This window comes from Poecilia reticulata, linkage group LG20 (genome assembly GCF_000633615.1).
Source record: "Poecilia reticulata strain Guanapo linkage group LG20, Guppy_female_1.0+MT, whole genome shotgun sequence".
NCBI lineage: Eukaryota > Metazoa > Chordata > Actinopteri > Cyprinodontiformes > Poeciliidae > Poecilia > Poecilia reticulata.
In genome coordinates this window covers 11,533,578-11,554,357 of record NC_024350.1, presented here as the reverse complement: position 1 = coordinate 11,554,357, position 20,780 = coordinate 11,533,578, and the positions used below count along the sequence as shown (strand labels likewise).

At 41.6% G+C, this 20,780-nt stretch overlaps 1 protein-coding gene across 4 annotated transcripts in view; it reads left to right on the top strand.

Annotated features, from left to right (window-relative positions):
- Positions 1 to 20,780, top strand: part of zfhx4 (zinc finger homeobox 4) — a 91,132-nt gene that overhangs the window by 35,774 nt on the left and 34,578 nt on the right. For all 4 annotated transcript variants that reach the window (XM_008396124.2, XM_008396125.2, XM_008396126.2 and 1 more), the window contains exon 6: positions 12,243 to 12,477. In XM_008396124.2, coding sequence (XP_008394346.1) covers positions 12,243 to 12,477 — 235 coding nt within the window. The remainder of the gene's footprint in view (positions 1 to 12,242; positions 12,478 to 20,780) is intronic.

The following is a 20,780-nucleotide window of genomic DNA, read 5'->3' as shown; positions in this document are numbered from 1 at the left end:
GATAAATATATAAACTGGGAATAGTTTGAATTCAGCTGAACTCTCAAGAACATTTAGATATATTCTTTTGCCATGTCTCTCCCATTCTTTGTTGAGTCCCTTTCATTCTGCCTCCCTCTTTCGGTCCAACTCCTGGGGAGCAGTAGGTAGGGCATCTCATTACCTATGATCCTCTTGGCAACACCATGGCTTGGAGTCATGGGGTATGGCTGAATTTATCTAAAGGAGTGATAGGAGGAGAGAGAAAGGAAAGGAGGCTACATTTTCAGATCAGACTTTCTGTTTCACTGTATTTTTTTTCTTCCTCTCTCTTGGCCCTACCTTTGAATTTAATTTTCCTCCATCTAGCTCAGATGGAGGTAGCTTTGCTTGTGCATCAGCGATATTAGGTCCACCACTGGGGCCTTGACTATTAGCAGGGGTCAAGCCTGTCTCTCTCATTTAAAAATCAAATGGCCCAATATATATGCAGCTCAAATTATTGGACTGTCATTTGGACTTGTGTGATGGGGAAATGGACAGGAGATTGACTCCCACAGATTTGCATAAAACATCATTGTGCTGGTCCGTATAATAGAAAAATGTCTGGGTCTATTTCAGACGCATGGCCCCATTTATGGCGCAGGCTCTCAGCCACACACACACACACACACACGCACACACACACATCAATGTACTGTATATGCACATGCAGAGGTGTGGTACTACATAGATTCATACAGACACTCACACATGTGGGTATCAGGTTACTGTTTTTCCACTTGAGTCCACGTACGCCTGCTCCAGACACAGGCTGTTGATAACGGCGTCCTTGTCTTGCACTTCTAGACAGACGTGGAGTTGATATTCTCTTCAAAAGGGGAATCTTGTCAGACACTTCACGCGAGATGCTACTTGACTGCAAGATATAGATTTTCATCTTCTGTCACGGAGACGTAGGATGGCATGAAAAGTTCAGAGCTGTAAACCCGATCAGGCAAATTTTCACACTTTTTTTATTTCTTTTCCAAGCCAAAAAAAAAAAAGGTTGTCTGTTTAACGGTTGCGCTACATCCCTCTCTTCGAGACAAACTGATGCCGGCTGGTAGATTAGTCAAATAGTCTCCTGTTTCACCTGCGCTGCGATTACAATGGAAATCTTTCAGAGGTCAGGGGGCGGGGTGCTTGGGGTGGAGGCTAATTAAAGCATAAAAGCAGGTGTGTGTGTGTGTGTTTGTATGCTGTGCCAGTGGCTTTGTGTTTGAGAGGTTTGAATGGACGAACGTCCCCACCCTCGTCCGTCTTCTTAATAATCCTCATAGATATTAATAAGAGTTGCACCCATTCTCCTACTAACGCCTTTACCAGATGGTCGTGTGAGCTGTTGTGTGCGTGTGTGCGTGTGTGTGTGTGTGTATGTAATGTCCAGCTTTGATCCAGCTTTTGGCTGACACTCATAAATGATGCTTAATTACCCTAGCCACCCCCCACCCCTCACCTCCTCTCTACCTCTTGACTCCCCAGTGAATTAGTTCAGGCTGCAACGTAAATGCTTTTTGTGTTTTTGATTATAAAAGGTGAGTTTCTGTCTTGGCGAAACGGAGAAACAGACACTGCCGGTTTTCTCGGATTAATAGCCAGATGTGATCCTTTTAATAACCATTCCCACCCCTCACTGTGGGTCATTTGGGCTGTGTCCATGTGCAGGAGACTGTGAAGCAGATCTGGGCTGACAGGTATGGGAACGATAGCAGAAGGGGGTGGAGTGGAGACAGAGGAAGGACGAGGGTGGTGGTGGGGGGGCGGAGAGGGGTTGTGAAGGCCTTGGAAGCGGGGAGCAGGGGGAGTAGTGTCAGGGATGCAAGAACAAAGAAGCTGGCAGGAGTTTGTCTTTGCTTTTCTGTCTCTTCCCCGTCTCCTTAACCCGCTCATCCTCACTATATCCTGGCCAAAATACACACTCCCCTCCTCCACATTCAAATCATACACCCCTTGCTCAAACCCATTTTGTATATACCTCCAACTCCTTTCTATCCCTCCGTTTCTCTCGGGGTTTGATTATCTTGTTTTCACTAAGACAACAGACACCGTTTTTAAAAAAAAAAAAAAAAAAAAAAAAAAGTAATAAAGAAAGAAGGTGCTTTGAGCACAAATATGATCCCTGGTGGCACGTTGTCTCCACTTTTGAAGCATTGATTTGATCAGACCAACTTCAGACAGATCACATGGCAGGGAGATCAGATGAATTCTTTAGTGGGAGTTAATTAGGTTTACTTTTGAGATCACCTGACATTAAAACGTGTGCTTAATTTGTATGGAAGTTGTCATAAAATCGTTCGATTCAGCTGTTTCAAACGTTGCATTAGCTCTGCAATTGTATTTAGATAGCACCATCATGCTCTAACCGCCTTATGATTCTATCAGGATATTGATATGGACAAAGTTGAACTGAAATACTCCTCAACGCCCTTCCAAATCAATAATCAATCGATTGGAGGTAATTGTGCTACTCCCTTGGAACAATCCCAAGTCACTCTCTTTCTGGGCTCCCCACCACCACCACCACCATCCCCAGTCTCACACTCTCTCTGTCATTATCAGCATGTGTAGCCGTATTCGGCATTTCAGCATACCAGCTGTAATTGATTTTAACCATTAGGTGCTCAGTGAATAGATAAGTAGTGGGAGATATTCGATTATACGGTGAGAGAGAGGGAGACAGGGATGAAAAGAGTGCGGGCAAAGAGGAGGGAGAAGGATTTGGGGATGTTGTCAGAGAGCTGTGGAAAGGGGAACTGACCTGTCCTGCTGTCTATCCGCCTCTACCACAGGCCCTCCATCTTTGCAGCAGCACAATACCGCTGACCTCCTGTGAGTTCAAGCAGCTTAGTTTCTGCGAGGTAATCCCTAATGCTTTGAAATAGACCTGATAGAAAGCCCACTTACTTGTTCAGGATTAATGTGGTTTGTGTGGGGGTGAGTGGGTCCCGAGTTCTCCACACATTCTGTTAAATTAACCCATTGGAATTATTATAGTCCACTCTAATTGTGGATGATAGCAAGTGCTGTAAACTCGCACTACCCTAAGAAGTCGGCTGGTAAATAAGGATCAGCAAACTTATGTGACGCTTGGCCTGTCACGTCTGACTGTTTCTGCTGGGATTTACCTGCGAGTGGCCGGTCCGCAACAAAATCTCTGTTGCTCCGTCGCTTACAGGAGAACGCCTTGAATCCGAGTGCTTACGATTCGCCACTCTTTCCTTTCTCATCTTTTCCTCATTTTGGAAGCGCTCTAGGTTAAGACTGGGAATAGGAGCGGAGGGGGTGGTGGGCAAAGGCAAACATTTGAGTAATCTTCAAAGGCCCCATTGGTATGTTGAGTGGACGCTGGTATGCGGACTGTGGCTGAGGCTTTTTCAGGACAAAACAATATCTTTCTTTTCGACGGCTGGGGCCTGGGCAAACACCACCAGCCAGGCCATTCTGCCCAGTGTTACCAGTGCTATTGGCTTAACCCCTCCAGTGACTCCTGCAGAAAACATAGAGGTCCCCGTGTTCCTAGCGCAGCTCATCGTTACGGGTTTATGGGACTGATCGGAACATCCGAAGACTGCTTTGACTGCACGTTTCCGTGGGTTTATGTAAGGAGTCGGTAAATGTTCTCTCAATGTGCTCGGTGATAAGCAGTTGCTATATAAGTCCTTGAGTTTTGAAAGAGGTGGGCAAAAGAGACAGAGATGGCTGCCTTTTGTAAAGAGAGAGATCAAGTGTGCCATCTTGTAGGTCAACTGCAAGGTATTTGATTTCCTGTGGAAATATGCAAAATAGCTCCACTGAAGAGGTGCTTTCATTGTGCTTTTTCCTACAGAGCGCCACTCTAGCGTGGGCTTTGCATTTTTGCTTATTTAAACGGCGTATGCCCAATAAGTGACACAGAAAAAGCGTCAGCCATCTTAACTTTACTTGAATGTGCTGAAGTGTAATAATCACGGACGCTGAAACTTCATTACGAGTTGATTCCAAAGAGGCATCTATTGGAAGTTATTTTGTAGAGTCGTTCCGTGTAAACATATGCAGTGAAAAGTCTGTAAAGTGTTAGACGGAGCAGTTGTTTATTCGAAAACCTTATGAAAAGCAGTCTGCCATTTTCTGACAGTTTCAAAATGAATTCCCTTTGTCCAGTCATCGCCAGCCATTTTCTCACGAGGATCCACCACAGGGATAATTTACCCCATTTCTCTGTCATTAGCAGGCCCTGGTATTAGGCTTGTGTTTTGTTCCCTGTACCTTTTGTTTTGTGCTAAGTAAAACCATGCGACAGGGTTGGGGCTAAATGGAAAACAATACTCCCCTTCACAAGCCCAGGAATGTGTAATTAGTGATTTGAACCCAGCTATGCTCGTCTAGATTCTCCCCTATCTTTCCCTCTCTCTATCTTTCCACGTCTTGTTCTTTTGTTCTTTCTGTCACAGATTTTCCTGTTTTGCTTCACGTCTGCCCATGTGTACTTCTCTCATTGTTTTTTTTTTTCTTCTTTGGATACTATGCAGCAGCAGGGCCTCATAATGTACACTGCGGACAAAAGGCTTTGCAAAAAAAAAGCAGTGATTCTTCTTTTTTCTGAAGTGTTTTTGTTAAATTGAACGAAAATACCAAATTTGAAGCAGTGTAAAACAATGTCTCTGATATTGTTGCCCGAAAGCGTAACCCTCTTTTTTTCCCCCATCTTTGACCTCTCCTTGGTTCTTTTTGTGATATGAAAATAGTTAGGCTTGCATGAAAACCATACAAGCCTGTGTGCTTGGAAAGTGTTGAGGAAAGAAATGCACTCCAACTAGTAGTTCAATAATCAAGGATTTTGTGATCTCTGTCCCAATGTGAGTCAATGGAGAAGATAATTGCAGCCGTTGATAGTGTAGGAAAATGGTGAAGTCTGGTCAGTCTCACCTGCCAGCAATGGAGACAAGCGGCAGCTTTTAGACCCTAATGGGCTAAGGTCAGGATGGTTAATAAGGACTAAGTGGCTGAGCCACGCTGTCTAAATCTAATGCTAATGTAAATACTGATCCATTTCCAAGGGGTGATGGAGGTGAGTTGACTTTCAAGACTCAATACACACATGAGCCAATGAGGAAGAATGCACTCAGGTGTGTCTGTTTTCAAAGATGGATTATTTCCATTTGCATGGCATATAGTTGGTGTGATACATGGAGAATACAGTCCATGAACTACAACTACAATAACTAGTATTTTTACAGCATTTTGTTTTTGTTTGTTTGCTTATTTGTGAGAAAGATCAGAAGAAACTAACACCTCATTATGAAGTGGAATAAACAGAACAAATGGTTTTGTTTTACTTTTTTACAAATAAAATCTGATGTGAGGCATGATTTGCATTTGTGCAAAGCCCTGAATACATTCCAGTGAAACCAGTCGTCATTAGAAGTCAACTACTGAGGAAATAGGGTCCACATGTTTCATTTAAGTTCTTTATAAATATGGCTGTTATGTGCAGGGCACAGAGGTCACAAATCTGGCCTTTATGCAAAAAAAAGCACCAATAAGAAAGCAATAAGCCACAAAAGAGACGCCACACAAAGATGCTCTTTGCAGATGAGAACAAGCGTTATTTTGGCTTGAATGCAAAACACTATGTGGAGGGACATTAACACTCCTCACCACATATAACGTATTAACCCCACTGGTAGATGCATCATGATTATTTTTTTCAGTGGTTGCAGTAAAATTGGACTGAGTTGATGAGAAAATGTGTAAAACTAAGTACTAGAAGTTTTTTTTTTCAAAGATGAGCAAAAATAAAAATATGCCTCCAATATATCAGCTTTTATTTTTTGTTTGAAAAACTTCCACTTTACAAATATTCAGTATTATATATTGGTAGGTCAAATAAAATCCTGATAAACGTAAGAACTGAGACAAAATGTACAAAGGAGTTATTAATATGTTGTTACTAGAGATGTGCCGATCAGGTTTTTTCTTGCCGATTCCGATCACCCCATGAGGGCAGATCACCAATACAGATCACTGATACCGATCACATAATTCTTATTTTTTTTATCATAAACACTACCGGTTACATTATGTGGAAAAAGGAACCATGAATTCACCTTAATTTAGACAAAAACTTGTTTTTAATAACTTTTTCCAAGAAAAAAACAAAACAGGCATTCTGCAAATTGTACTGTTATCGGTAATACTATCTTTAACAGACTGAAAACATGAAGGCTCTGAAGAGGCTAAATAATGCAAAAAGTTAAAATAAAACCTCTCAATATTGCCAAAAAATTCAAGTATAAAACTTAACATTCAAAGGCAAAAACAGGTTCCATTACAATAAACAATCCTGAGTTACTGAATGAAAACTTCCTGATAGAATGGCGGCTAGCTGATTACTGCTAGTTCTGATTGGCTGTTTCTGACTGAGCAGAGTAATTATGCAGAACAGGGAGGAGATTGATTATTTTTTCAGAGATTATCTGTCTCATGTTAGGACAGCGAACGTTTTAATACGTGTGTAAAATAGATTTTTTTAAGTTAGATGCTGCAGCTTTAAGCAGAGGTTCGGTGTGAGAGTCACTACCAGGTGGAGCAGAAGCGTCGCTGCTTTACCTGCTATCTGATCCTCCATATGTCTTTTTTTACTGCAGTGAACCTCGATATAGCCAAACTCCGTCAAGTAGGCCATTGTTTTTATGCCATATTAGATTCACCATGTTGATGCATTTTGACGTGCTTCACCCCACATGCTTCACCCCACGTGCTTCAATTTTCTGCCGCAACACGCAAACTTCCCCAGTCACTCAGTGCGTTATAGTTCCACATAGCTTAGGATTTGTTGCTGCACGYTTGCGCAGWGTGAAGGAAAGAGGAGACCATCTGCACAGGCAGGCTGAGAAATGAGATGCAGGTGATCGGTTTGTGTGATCGGCAACAAGAGACCATGATCGGCGATCACCAATCATACACTTTTTCACGGAACTCGGCCGATTATGATCGGTGACCGATCGGTTTGTCAACTAGATTGACACACCTCTAGTTGTTACATTTTCTATGCTCTGGTATGGGTTGGTTTTATGGGATATTGTGTTTGCCTTGGCTAGAGACAGTGTAAGAAGACAGAAACATAGTAATTCAACCAGAAGAGAGGTCAGAGAACTATGGCCTTTAGCCTGGATGTCAGGGCAAAGATACTGTATGTTAGGGCTACAACTGTGTGTGAATGACTGTGTGTGCATGCATGTGTGAAAAGTTCAATAAAATGGAAGTGGCCTGCATGTTTGTATAATTTTCAACAAAAGTTCCTATAGCTGTTACCGTTTTTTGCTGACAAGTAGCAAAGTAAACCGGAGACAGACTGGAAAAATTAGATAACATTTAGAAGAAATATTCAGCAAAACCTATTATAATAAGTCATTGATTTCTTTGCCCAAAATAAACCACCTACTTCGCTTTGGATGACCGAAGCGACGTTCACCACCACGCCGTGTCTCGCAGACGAGCTTCGAAACCCAAATCACATGGTGGTTGCTCGGAGGCAGAGCTGATGAGAACGGGAGAGGCAATTTAGCAGCACAAAATATTATTCTCTGCATTTCTGAAAATGCCAGATAGTGAAAAGTTCAGCAAAAAGCCAAAGGTTGGGATGTTAAAACAGTTTTTGTGTCACTTCTGTGTTTAGAACACACATTATAGCTTTTAAAAGCAAAGAGAGAGAGGGGTAAACTTTGAAAATGTGTATACAAATTCAGCAGTTTATGCGCCTTGTTGTTTTTGTGCCTGCGCAGTGCCAAAACAATGTCAACATACGTCTGTTACCAGAGTGAAGCAGGGTGGCACATACCTGGGCCTTCAGTGTATCCTTTCAGCGGCGCAGGCTGCCAGCGGTTCCATTGGCAATGATCTTGTGTTACATCTATGTCTTGGGGGCTGAGTGGCGGTTAGCAGTAACATGTGTTAGGGAGGTGGTAGCACTGATGGAATTCTACTCTTGGCAGTCTTCCAGGCAGTGCTGGTATGTGTTTAAAATACTTTCAAGGAACAATGCATGCTTTTGTAGTTTACTGGTCCAAGTGGGGCTGTTTTTGTCTCTGATGGCCCCCGGGGGCCCGAGGGGGTAGCACCGGAAGCTGGTAGCGCTTCTAAAAGAAGGTATACTCAACAACAAGCTCCAGGGTTCTGCTAAAAAAAAAACACTGATAAAAGTCTGTAAAGAGGCTTTTTTTTATTTCCACAGTGTTCATGTGTATGCTTTCAGCAAACTCAAGACGACGGCAAGAACGCCGATTCTTTACGTATAAAGCGTGTACGCACATGCTCCGACACTCACACTGGTTATTAAGACACAGCTGCTGTTGAAGAGCATTCTTACTTTCAGTATGTATTCATTAGCTGCCTGGTTCTACACTTAATGACAGGAGAGACTCATGTTTGTACTGAATGCGCTAATTTGTCATTTGGTTTATGGAGGAAAATGCAACCCCACTGCTCTGCGCTGCTTTCAAAATATTTTTATGATGGCGGCGAACAAATCACAAGCACACAAAAAGACACACACAAAAAAAGAGCGGATTGAAATTATAGACCAGCGCCGAAATACACTTATGAGGTAAAATGAAGAGTGGAAATTACCCATGCATAAAAACCAAACACACAGAGCCAGAAGAATGGTTGGATTGAAACCTTATCCACACACACACACAAACTCGCGTTTTTGTGTGCACAGAGAGATAAAAGAAGTTGTGAAAAGATGTCTTTTGGCTTGGCTTATTAAGAATTCAGTTAATGAGGCAGCTTTGTCACCCCAGATAGAACAAATGGATATCAGACAGCGGCGCAGAGACTCTCCCCACAAATCCTCGTGAGTGAGTGAGTGAGCGAGCGAGTGGAGAGGAGGTGCGTGCACGCATTTTGTATGTATGTGTGTGTGAGGAAAGGTGTTTTGTAAACATTTCATTCTGCATAATGAATGCGGTCCTCTGTCATCCACACATAAGCAGACACAGCAGCAGCAGCAGAGGTAAAAAAGAAAAAAAAAACTACACAGGGGAGCCTCCTTTACCTGTCATATTGGCTCCCCTCCCCTCGCCTCACATATGCTGCAGTGAGTGCATGCGTGTGTTTGCGTGTGTGTGTGTATGATTGAGCGTTGACAATATTGTGCTTTTGACAGGCGAACAGGAACTCATGAGAGTTGTAATTTGTATTTCATTTATATGGTGGGTGTGCATCCTCCTCCTCTGTCATCCGTAGCCATCTGTGCCATGTGTAGGTCCACCCGGGGAATGCTGTTTAGCTGATCTTCATTGGCCCACAGGGAGTGTTAGCTTATTTGGTTGTTTGCCAAACACTAATCCACAACAATTAACCACCAGCCACTTTGGAAAGGTGCCATATTGACATCGATGGCCCTTTTTCTTTTCTTTTTTTTTGAGCCATTCTACCACATAACACACAAAGACACTCAATACAAATGTTCGTGCAGCGCAATTCCAAACAGACAATCCTTCCACAGCATAAATTACATACACATTGCGAGCAGACGCATAAAAACGCAAATCCAGGAGCAGGAACAGTGTGTTTGTGTGTTTGAATACGCATTACACAGCCCACGCCTGGCAGGAGTCAAAGTGCTCCTTTAAAAGTTCATAAATCATGGATGGTTCTGGCCTGTGATCACCAGGCCGCCTGCGTTTCTGGCCCGCAGAGTTCCACGGAGCGACAGACAGCCTCTAGTTTTGGTCTTAGACAAACCCTCTGGAATGTGCTGATGGGGAGAGAATTAATATTTAGCCTAAACCTATCCGGCAGCCTGGTTCAACACCAAGTATATCATTCGGCTGCTCCCAGCTGACGCCTCACATCCTAAAAACCTTACAACATAAGTTGAGGGATGTGTGGTGTTTTAGACCGCAGCTGATGGATATGCAAATGTTAATTTTGACACTGTGAAAATTCTCTCTCTGGCCATGCCTTAAGGGGTAACTGTAAATAATAAGTTAGTCTTTCAATAAGAATCTTACTGGAGGCATCTGCATGGAACATGACTGCCTTTAAAAACAGTTTTACAGCACTAACCCCGGTCGCTTGGCTCTATAGTAAAATATGGGTTTTAATGTTTTAAATCTAAGGTGTACAAATGTATGTTCTTAAATGAAAGCATGATTAAGTGGTGAGACAATTTAAAAATGCAGTTACTTAAGAAAAATATTGTAGTTTTCCAGTTTTATTTTATTTTTTGCTCTGCCAATTCCGATTTGTGAAGAAATGCAACTCATACCATTTTATTGATCTTTTTAAACAAAGAGAAAATAACTATGGAGTGGACATTACAAAGTATTCAACAACATTAGTTAGAGATCAATACTCTAAAACTTTCAAAGACTTTCCAAATCTTACACGATGGACACAATTTAAATTTTGCTGAACTCCATTTACCCTTCATGTTATCTGCTGAAAATCTTGCTCTCTCATAGTCGGAGTGAAAGAAAGCACAGTCTCCTTTTAGAAACCCGTTTCTGAAACCTTATTCTGCTTCCTCTGACCTGGTAGCTTCTACATACAGTCTCAGCAATAAGAAGTAGAGTTTTTACTGTGTCGCATTTCTCGTGACATAATAAAAAGATTAAAGGTGAAGATATTACTGGTTCACTTTACGTAGAACACATTGAAAGAGTGTCCATCGAGAAAACAGTAATTGCATTTTTATGCGTTGTGTTGAGGAAAGTCTTAATTTTAGAGTCTAGATTCTAGTTAGAATCCATTGCCGTGCTATTTGGGATGGTTGATAAAGTTTTGATTTCAACAAAAGCACCGAAAATATGTAATATTCTTGCCTTTGCCAGTGATAAATGCTTGTTTGCTAACGCAGCACACGTGTGTGGTTTCTACAGAAAGGCTCAGCAGTCGGGTTCTCCTGTAAAAGAGGGAGGGGATGAAAGAAAAGAAGCAAAGAAAGAGAGGAAAAGCAAAGGAGGACTCCTTTCACAGAGAAACAAAGATAGCTGTAATTAATGGCCCTGAGCTCTGGACTAGGGGAGCTTTCTTCTGACAACTCCGACTTAATTAAAACTTAAGACTTCTGAAAGGGCCCTCTGACTGCGAGGGGACGTCCCACCGTCTCGTGAGAAAAAAACCTCGCTAGATTCCCTACAAAAGGAAAGAAAGAGGGAGAGACAGAGAGAAAAGATGTGTTAGCGGCTGTAGCTATGTTGCTAATCCCTGTTTGTCAAAGGGAAAAATGGGAAAAGGGGGGCGGGGGGTGTTGAACTCACACACCTGCGCCTCACTCCTCCCTCCACACACATGAACATCCAAAAATCACACACACGCATACGCGCAAACCCTCCTCCTTCACGTGCATCTTTTTTAAAGTCTCTCCTTGCTCTAAATGAAATGATGCAAGAATATGAAAATATTACCTGTCTAAGTTTTAATTGCACCATGAAAGAAACATCTTCCTATAGGAGGATACGAGAGCCGGTTACCGCACATTCACACACTCACGCACACACACGCATACCGCTGTACGTATTAATTAATGTATGAAGCTCTGCACCTGTTTCTCACAAAGCACTGTGAATAAATCTTAACAAAGTAGAACCAACCTTCATGAGCCACCTCTGTGTATCTGTCTCCATGCTTTGCTCTCTTCTGCTCCCTGCGTCCCCGCTCTCCCCCCCCCCAGTCCCCTCCCTCAGCAGAGGATCAGATAATAAAAGCTTGGCCTGCTCTTTTGTTTTTGTGCATTGTTCATTAGCCCGGCAGCAACAACAGAAGCACACTTGATATGCTTGGCTTGACTGGGTGTATGGGAGCAGGGCAAGGTGGGATGGGTGGTGGGGGGGTGGTGGTGAGGTGGAGGGGGTTAGCGTGCATGTGGGTTCATGCACCTACACAACACAGAGGGCGGGACAAGAGGTAGGGGGTAGCTTTGCATGGCTGCAATGCCATTAAAGAGGCAACTGGAAAATTAAGGGCTTGCAACTGACAGCACACGTTGAATGAGAAACCCCCACAGCTGCTGACAATGAGGAGAGCCGGACAAAGTGCATGTGGCAAAGACAAAACACAAACGCGGACTTAAAAAAAAAAAAAAATCTTTAAAGTCTTTCAATCACAGGAAATGTGTGCGGTTCGTTTTAAACGTCTGTGCAAGGGGCCGCTTTTGCGGGCTAAGCATATTAACCGGGGCCCGGTGTTTTTGTGCGACTTGCTAATACCCGTTCCTCTTCTCTGTTCCGCAGCACTTGCAGAAGCAGGACAGCGCCTACAGTCAAGAGTCATGTGTCTACCTCTGCACTCTGTGTGACTACTCCACCAAGGCCCGCCTCAACCTGGTGCAGCACGCCCGCTCTGCTCGCCACCAGCAGAATGAAGGCCTGAGGAAACTCCAGCTGCACCAGCAAGGCCTGGGAGGAGATGACGATGGACTGAGCCTGTATGAAATGTTTCAAGTCAAGGAGTGCCCCGCCAGCCCAGGTCTGTGCTTCACACAGTTAAACCTGCTTTCTTATGTTTTAGTCATTCCAACTTGGATCTATTAGGTTGTTTCAATGGAAGCTTATCTTTTACATACTTTCTTTTCTTTTTTTTAACGTGCTATTTTTTTTGGTTCTATACACAGTTTTGTCAGGAATTGTTTTCTTTATTTGCTCATATTGCCCATCTTTTATTCTAAACATGCACTAATCAGAGTTTTGTGGCCAGTTTCCAGCCTGTGGTCTTTGTAAAGGTTTTTTCTGCCAATGCAGATTTTGGCTGGTTCCTATTTTTGTTTGAGGAGAATAATGTAATACAAGACGCATTCACTGTGTTCTTTTTCTACCACTTACGCCTAAGCAATCATTGACATCACAGTTTTTCCTGAGAGACAGTCGCTCTAGGTAAAATTTATTGTTTTACCCTTATATCTCTTTATTATATTTAAAGACAAACACACTATGAATTTGTATTTCAAACTGGGAAACTCTGGGATTTTCAAAAACCTGCCCATGTTCCAATTTCAGCATGTTCAGTGACAGACAGCGGTCGGAATCCAAAAGGATAAAACAGGAAATTAGCTCCTCTATCTTCAGCCTTCCTGTTACCTGCTTTAAATTTCTCCATCTTTCCGTCTCTCTCTTTCTGTACAAACATAACTGCTTTATTTTTTTCATTTTTAACTAGATTACCATCCTTCAGCTTCCCTTGCCTTAGTTAAAAAGAAGTCACTGAAACAGAAAATTGTCAAATTCAACCCTGCTCCTCTCAGTCACAACTTCAACACTCTAGAGTTGTCGGCGAGACCCGGCTGTGATTTTGTTTACTGATTGGGTAAAGTTTCCGTCATCCGCCCCTCAGTCTGGGATGATGAAGATTGAAATCAGCTGATTCCGATCAGATGTCAGTTTCTCAGTACACCTTTGTTTTTCTGTATTAATTGTTACATGCTCCTGCCTTTATCCCCTCTTTTCTTGGGCCTTCGCATCCAGATCACGTCTCTCGATGCAGACCCGTCCGTTTCTCCCTAATCTCCCCAAAATGAGCATGCTGTTCCCATTAGGCTGCCGCACTTATATTTGAAACACACAAGCACACACCGTCCCATGCGTAGGGACATCCCAGGCCGGCAAGTAGTCTGCTTATGAAATTTCACCTTGGGAGGATCTCACAGAGGAAGGCCCGTATATACACACACGCACACACACACACACACACACACGCATACACACGCATACACACGCATACACACGCATGCATTGCTGACACACACTCTCATGTATGCTATGGCTACACAGTCTCTCCCTGGAGTGAGCTTTCATTTCCTTTCTCATGACCAAAGCAATTTGGCTTTCATTTAAGAGTCTCCGTCCTGCCAGCAGCTAATAAGTGTAACAGAACTGTAAAACATTCAGAGAGACAAAAAAAAGGAAAAAAAAAAAAAAAAAGATTAATCGTTTTTTTTTTTTTTTTCTTCTTCTTCTTTGAGTGGGGGTTGGATGGTTGGTGAGGGGTTGCAGGGTGTAAGAGGAGGGGGCTGTGCTTTAATTTAAACCAGAAGACTGAGTCAGGGTCCATTATTTAGTCATCCCTATGTTAATGCTGCTGGGAGAAAATGAGTGCTTAACTTGCTTTTGCTTTGCTTGACCTGAAGGAATGGGTAGAGTGAGGCGGAGTGTTGGTGCAGGGGGGTCGAGGTGGGTCCCACGTTTTCAGCAGAACTTCTGCACACCATTATGCCATCCATCCATTTCGTGCGTGTGCGTGTGTGTATGTGCGTGTGTGTGTGCATATTTAAAGCAGTGCACCCCAAAGTATCCTGTTTATACTGTGCCTTTACTCCCAAAAACAGATGGAGGCTGAGACTCACTAATATGTATGAATCAGAACACACACTCACACGAACAGGAGAGAGGAGAGGAGAGGAGATTTCAGTCCTGAAATAGGAATGATGCTGGCGGACGTTTGGTTTTAATTACACATGGATCAAAGCTTTGGTGAGAAACAGGGTGCAGCAGCAAAACATGCTTAGATAAATCATTACCTTACATTTTAACTTGGCCCCGCCATCCCTCCCTCTTTCTCCCTCTCTCCTTTTTTGTCCTGCTTGTTGAGTCTCCCTCCGACTCCTGCTCATGTCCATTTTTTTTTTCAGTCCAAACAGAAGCTTTAAGCCACTTTTAACATCACTGGTTAGGTAACGCAAGCGGGTTTTGAGGCTGTCAAAAGCAATGTTTGCCTTCTGCACCTCTCTCTCTGATAAAATGCGGCACATTTGTTGCTCGGACGTTTGCTTTCGCCACAGCTTTGAAGACAAACAGATCCAGATTGCAACACACAGGATGCTAAATCAGGGTTATTTAGATGCATATTTTGCTGTGTATTTTCACTGAACAGATTTTAACATGGTTAATGTTTCAGTTGCATTATTGTATCGGCATAAATCCTCAGTTCTGGATATAGATCAATTAATTATTAAAAGCAAAGTCGGACTTAAAAAACAGAAAAAAAAACAAGATTAGATTTTCCCACAATTTCAGGCTAAAATTCAGAATGTCCTTTTTTTGCTTATTTTGTAGAGAGACCAATTCCGTTGAGTTTTGACTTGACCTACATATTTTTGTTTTATTTCTTGTGAAAATCTAAAATGGATTTACTGCCAAAAGCTATTTTGGAACTATTAAATTCTCAAATCTCAAATTGTTCTTTACAAAAATCAGTCCTTATTGTAGAATGGTCTAGTTTCGGGTTGATCAGCCTCATTGGCTCAAATTTCAACCAGTTACCAAACCATCAAGCTTTGAAGCAGATGCTAACTTTAGCATCAAAAGTTTCGCAGTAACAATAGCCCAATTCTGTATTTTCACATTCCTTACAAAGTACTTCACTCATTTATTCAGTCAATGTTTCTTTTCTCCACGGTAAGCCAAAACGCTGCCACGTATGACTTAAAAGTGGTGAAGGATCCTGGGGTGCTTTTGAAACGGTTTGTGGTCCAGTCAGACAATGATGTCTCTATTAGCCGACTCTGACAAACAGAACAATGCCACTCAAGAACTACTGTACTTCCTTTTTAGCATCAAAATAAGAGTCACAAACAAGGATGCAACTCCATGTTGAGGTTAACTCTCTCACACTTGCACCCAGATCCCACAGTAATTAGTTATTTCACCAGAGGAAGTTGCATCTGAAAAGCGTTTAACCAGACAGGACTTGATCAATACGGTGAGAACTAGCGGCATGAGGTCTCATTACTCCCAGACGGAGAGTTGATTGTAACATATAAGGATCACCTTCTTGTCTTATAAATCTAGTCTAGTGGGGGGTTTTTTTCCCTACAAGAATGCACAAATTTTGCTATGAGAAAATATACGTGCAGTTTACTGCTGTATGTATCCATAATGATAGATGATGTAACTGTTTTAAAGGTGGTAAAACTTTCTATAGTCGGCAACATTTTTAACCAGTCTTGGGTTTGAGGGTGATGCGTGTTTTTGTGCATGTGTGAATGTGGGCTGTTAGCTTTCTGGGGCTGCAACTCCTGACTCGAGCATTTTCTGTTCATTAGAGGCCGGTATGAAAAAGATTAATTTAAGTGCTGACCGGTATCTTTCTCTTAAAGCCTGGGACTTGGAACCCAGCCAGATAATTATAGGCTCATTTGGGAATAAGAGTTCTAATGCTCTGGACTTTATGTACATGTGAATGGCTTTCATTAAACAATTTGGATGCAGATTTTATGGCCCAATTAGGGATACGGCAATGCGGAGACACTGTAAGGGTAAAAAAAAAAGTGTTTTCAACAGAGACAGCAGCAACACTAGTGGTGCATTGTTTGATTATGTTTGTGAGTACTGTTTTATTTAATTTTGGGGAGAATTTCATTATTGTTTACCCATTTAAGTCTAATTTTTGGAAATGCGTCTCAAGATAAACACTGTTATGTGAATGAACAGTGCAGGGAGCGAATAGTCACTGCACACGCTAAAAAGTTTTCATGGTGATCTTTCATCTCGGTCCCTTTCATACAAAAAGCCCCACTGTGTGCACATTTCTGAGCTAAACTATCTCTTTGTGTACAATTATAAGCGATGAAGTAAATTGAGTTTATAAAAAAATGCCAGTTTGCATCAGAAGAGCGAGCATAAATGAATTCCCTCTCAACATGGAGGACACGGATGCCATTTTTCTTTGAGGGTCGTCCAAAAGTGATTAGAAGAATTAGATTTTTTTTCCCTCTCTCTCTCTCTCTATCTCTCTCTCTGTCTCTCTCTCTGTTCTGCAATGAACCCTGAATGGAGCTGTTTAGTGTAATTCAAGCAACAACAACAAAAAAAAAGAAAGGAAAGAAAACTATGATAAATGGCAAGTCATGGGTATTCCATCATCAGTTTCATAATTTCAACAATTTGTTTAGGTGGATTTTTGGAGACATTAAGACTCTCTGAAGTTTGGTTGTTGCAGTGATTTTTCTGTTGTCGGCTCCGTTTCAACCATTTCACCATTTGTTTAGCCACAAAGCACATCGCTACGAGGTGCAGTTGGCGTGTGCATGTGTGAGTGTGTAACCCCGACCATTAGCCCTGCTCTCCATCATGTGTAAAGCTCCGCATAAGTCAGACCGAGCAGAAACATGGGGCCTTTTCTGCATACTTTCTGTCATTTTCCCCCCTTCTGTGTTCCCTCTCTCCCTCTCACCAAAAAAAGAAGAAAAAAAAGAAAAGGAAAACGAGATGGGATCTTATGGAGGTAATTATTTCAGAGAGCCCAGCCTGTCATCCATACTCCACCAACCCACCATCCACACATCTCCATCCCGCTGTACCACCCCACCCACCCATCCACCCACCACCCGACATGCATTAAAGAGGGAGGGAGAGGACCCTCTTTGTCTGATTTCCCCCCTTTAAACAAAAGACCTCTTCTGACTTAGAGAGACCAACAACACTTTTATCATGTGCACGACCCTTTGTGTGTACGCGAGTGTGTGCATGTGTTGCAGTGTTTCTGTGTTCCGGATCCCTTTGTTTTTCCTCTGAGTGATAAGGCTCTGGGACATTTTTTATTTTTTTTTTGTTTTTTCTTTGGTCCTTGTCAAATTAGTGTAGCCGCGCCAACCATTTACATAGCAGCTGTAGGCTAAAAAACAGAGCCTAATGCACTCCTCTTATCCCCGCGCTTGTGTGAGGATATAGGCGTGTTTGTGTTCATCCAGAAGGAAGTGATGGAACAGGGGCACAGCAGAAGTGGGCTCCAGCACACTCCACCCAAGCTGTATCTCGAGCTGCGTCCGAATCGCTACGAACACATAAAAACGATCGTCTGATTCTCGTTGTTGGAACGAGCTATGCTGTTTCCACAAGGAGCATTTCAAGAGTCATGACTCCAAAAAACCTTTGAGGTATTAGGTTTTCTCTCCCGCCTTACTTTCACTACTTAATTTCATCCTTTTTCTCTCTCTGGGTGGTGGAGGTGGTTTTTGTCATTCCAGTGGTTTTTGTCTTCTTTTTCTTTTCTTTTTTTTCCCGTTTTGGGCAAGGTCTCTCCTCAGACAGAAGTCTATTTCCAGGGTTTGTCTCAGTAATTTGTGGCCATTACATAAACATTCACAAATGCCCACTAGAGTGACAGAAATCATAGAACATACTCCCAGAGCTAAATAATTACCAGCGTTCATACAGGGGTGGCCATTTTGTTTTATAAGTTTTCCAAGAGAGGATTAGATTATCTTCTAAATACCAAAGTTTTTACTTTGACAAGTATATTAAAGGGACAGTTCTGGAGTTTTAGCATTCTGTTCAAAGCTCTTAAGCAATAATAAGTCAAAATCCACTGACTTCCACTGTGGTGCAAGCAGTAGTAAAGATTAAATAGCATTTCTGTTTGCAAAAGCTGTATGAATTAATTAGCATGTGGAAGGCTGGATATATGTGTTTTGCACAAATAATAAAAATTGTTTTCATACTTTTTTGTGAATAACTAGAGTGAAAAATTGCTGTACTCTGCTGCATTAATTGGTTCTCACAAGAAAACAAACAAAACAAACAGAAAAAACAAACAGAAAAAAGCCAGTGACTTTGGAAAGTCAAGTTTCCAAATGTATATCTAGATCCGCATTACATCTTGATCTGTATCTTATATCCCGCAGCAGACAACCGTCTTGGGATTTTGACTTGGTAGAAATCTGAAGGCTGAAATGAAAATAGAAGCCAAGAATAAGGTCCACCTATTTCCCTGTAAATCCATTCTAATCTCAAAAACATCATGCTAATGCAATTTCATGAAAATTTAAACGGTTGTCATGTTTCCATTGGACAGTTTTTTTGCATAGAAAGTGAAAATTGTTTGCACAAAGCATTGCAAACAATGATATGTGCAAACCACTATATTATTAATATTATTTTATTTGATTTTTTTTGTGTGTGTGTGTGTTTTTATATCTGACAGTTACTCTAACAAGAAGCACTTTAAATGTCTTGTTTTTTGTAGCTTAAGTTTCCAGCAGGTATATTAGCGGTGGCGCACCGCCCCCTACTTCCATTTCCTGTTAAATAATCATTGACTTCTGTGTATTCGCATACAACAAAATTTCCATTGGCTAAAGACATTTAAGGTTTAATTTATACTGGCTTTGCAGTCTGTGAGTCTTCTGTGACATCACTGGGGAAATGTGTTCTCCACTTGCTGGGATTCTTTAGGAGCATCTGCGGATGTTTGTGTCCAGCGCAGGTATTTGGGACCAGGTTGCATGTGCACAGCAACAGGGACAATAATAATGTCAGTCAGTGGGTGTCTCCAAACACGCAGCAGATACGGAAAATTAACATCAGATCAAGAACAGAAGAAGAAAAACGCCAACAAAAATTGTTTTAAGGAAATAAAATGAGAAGAGATCTCCTGTTTTCGCAGTGTAAATGATTTATCTTTCAGGGACTGTGATTAATTACTTTATTTCTTCTTTTCATATTTATTTTTATTTCCTTTTATTTTATTTTTCTGAGCATGGGTTACATTAACTAGCACATTATTGGTCCCACTTACTCTTTAGTAACATCTAATCTAGATTCATATTTTAAAAATGAGATATTCGCTGAAGATAAGTCATTCACTAAAATCTTTGTGAAAAGTATGGCCTTTGTGCTAATGCACAAAGGCCATACTTTTCTTTGACATTGTATGCTCATGACATTGTATGCTCATTAATTGTGGCGTCCATTGTAATGAACGTAATAAAATTAGCAAAATTATTATTTTTTTCATATTTAAGAGGAGGAAAAATCAGTAAAATATATATTTTTTGATTGTTAAAAGCATGTGAATGGGTTAAAAACCTTTTAACAGAGCCTTACTTCACTGTCCCTTTAAGGTACACAAATATTGTGCCTGTTTATCAGCTCTGATTCAAATGAATTAATTACTTAAAGCCTTTCGGTCTTTTCTAGCGAGTTTACGGACTGTAAGTCCACACATTTCTGTCAGATTCGTTCCTCCCATCATCAAAATCTTGGAATGTTATTTTTGCATGCCCAAAAGGAGCCTAAAAAAAAAAAAAACGTAGTCCCTGATGAGACTGAGGGATTTCACTCCAGAGGTTCCTTTTTTCAATCACTGTGCAATTAGTTGGAGACAATGTGCTGCATTTTAAATCATTTGTCAAATCAAAATGAGACACATTCATATATGTATATTATTATATTTTCGTCAAGTAGCAATTTAGCCCATATTTCCCAAAACCATATTCTCTTGCAGTGGGAGTAAAAGATGTGGTCACTTTTTGAATAATTCCATCCAAGCAAATTATAATTACTTTGTGGTCTGTGTGTGCGCATAGAAGAAAAAAGGGCAGCGGCCTGACTTGTGCTTCAGGGGGAAAAAAAAAATAAAAAGAGCTTCATTCACCATAAACTATTTTTGAAATGGTGTGTCGGGGCGGTACGGGCTCAGGCCGATTGTTTTTCTTTTGGAGCTGAGCAGCTCTTTGGTGAAGGGGTATTACCCGAGCTAAATTGTTCCCTCATGTTTTCCGCCAAGGTTCTGTGCCCACCACACTGACAGTTATAATTTGCAGAAATTGCACTGATTATCTGAATTAGCATACCTGACCAATGCCACATTAGCCTTATTTACAATACAAAGCCATGGAACTCTGAGGACGCATACTAAATATGACTTAACCCTTTGAAGAGGGGACTGGCGTCACGGGGCCATGATGTCTTTTATATTGGTGATATCACAAAGAGCTCAAGGCCCCCGCTCCATATGGAACTGAAAGCCACCGAAGGCTCCTGGAGCAGGAAGCGGTC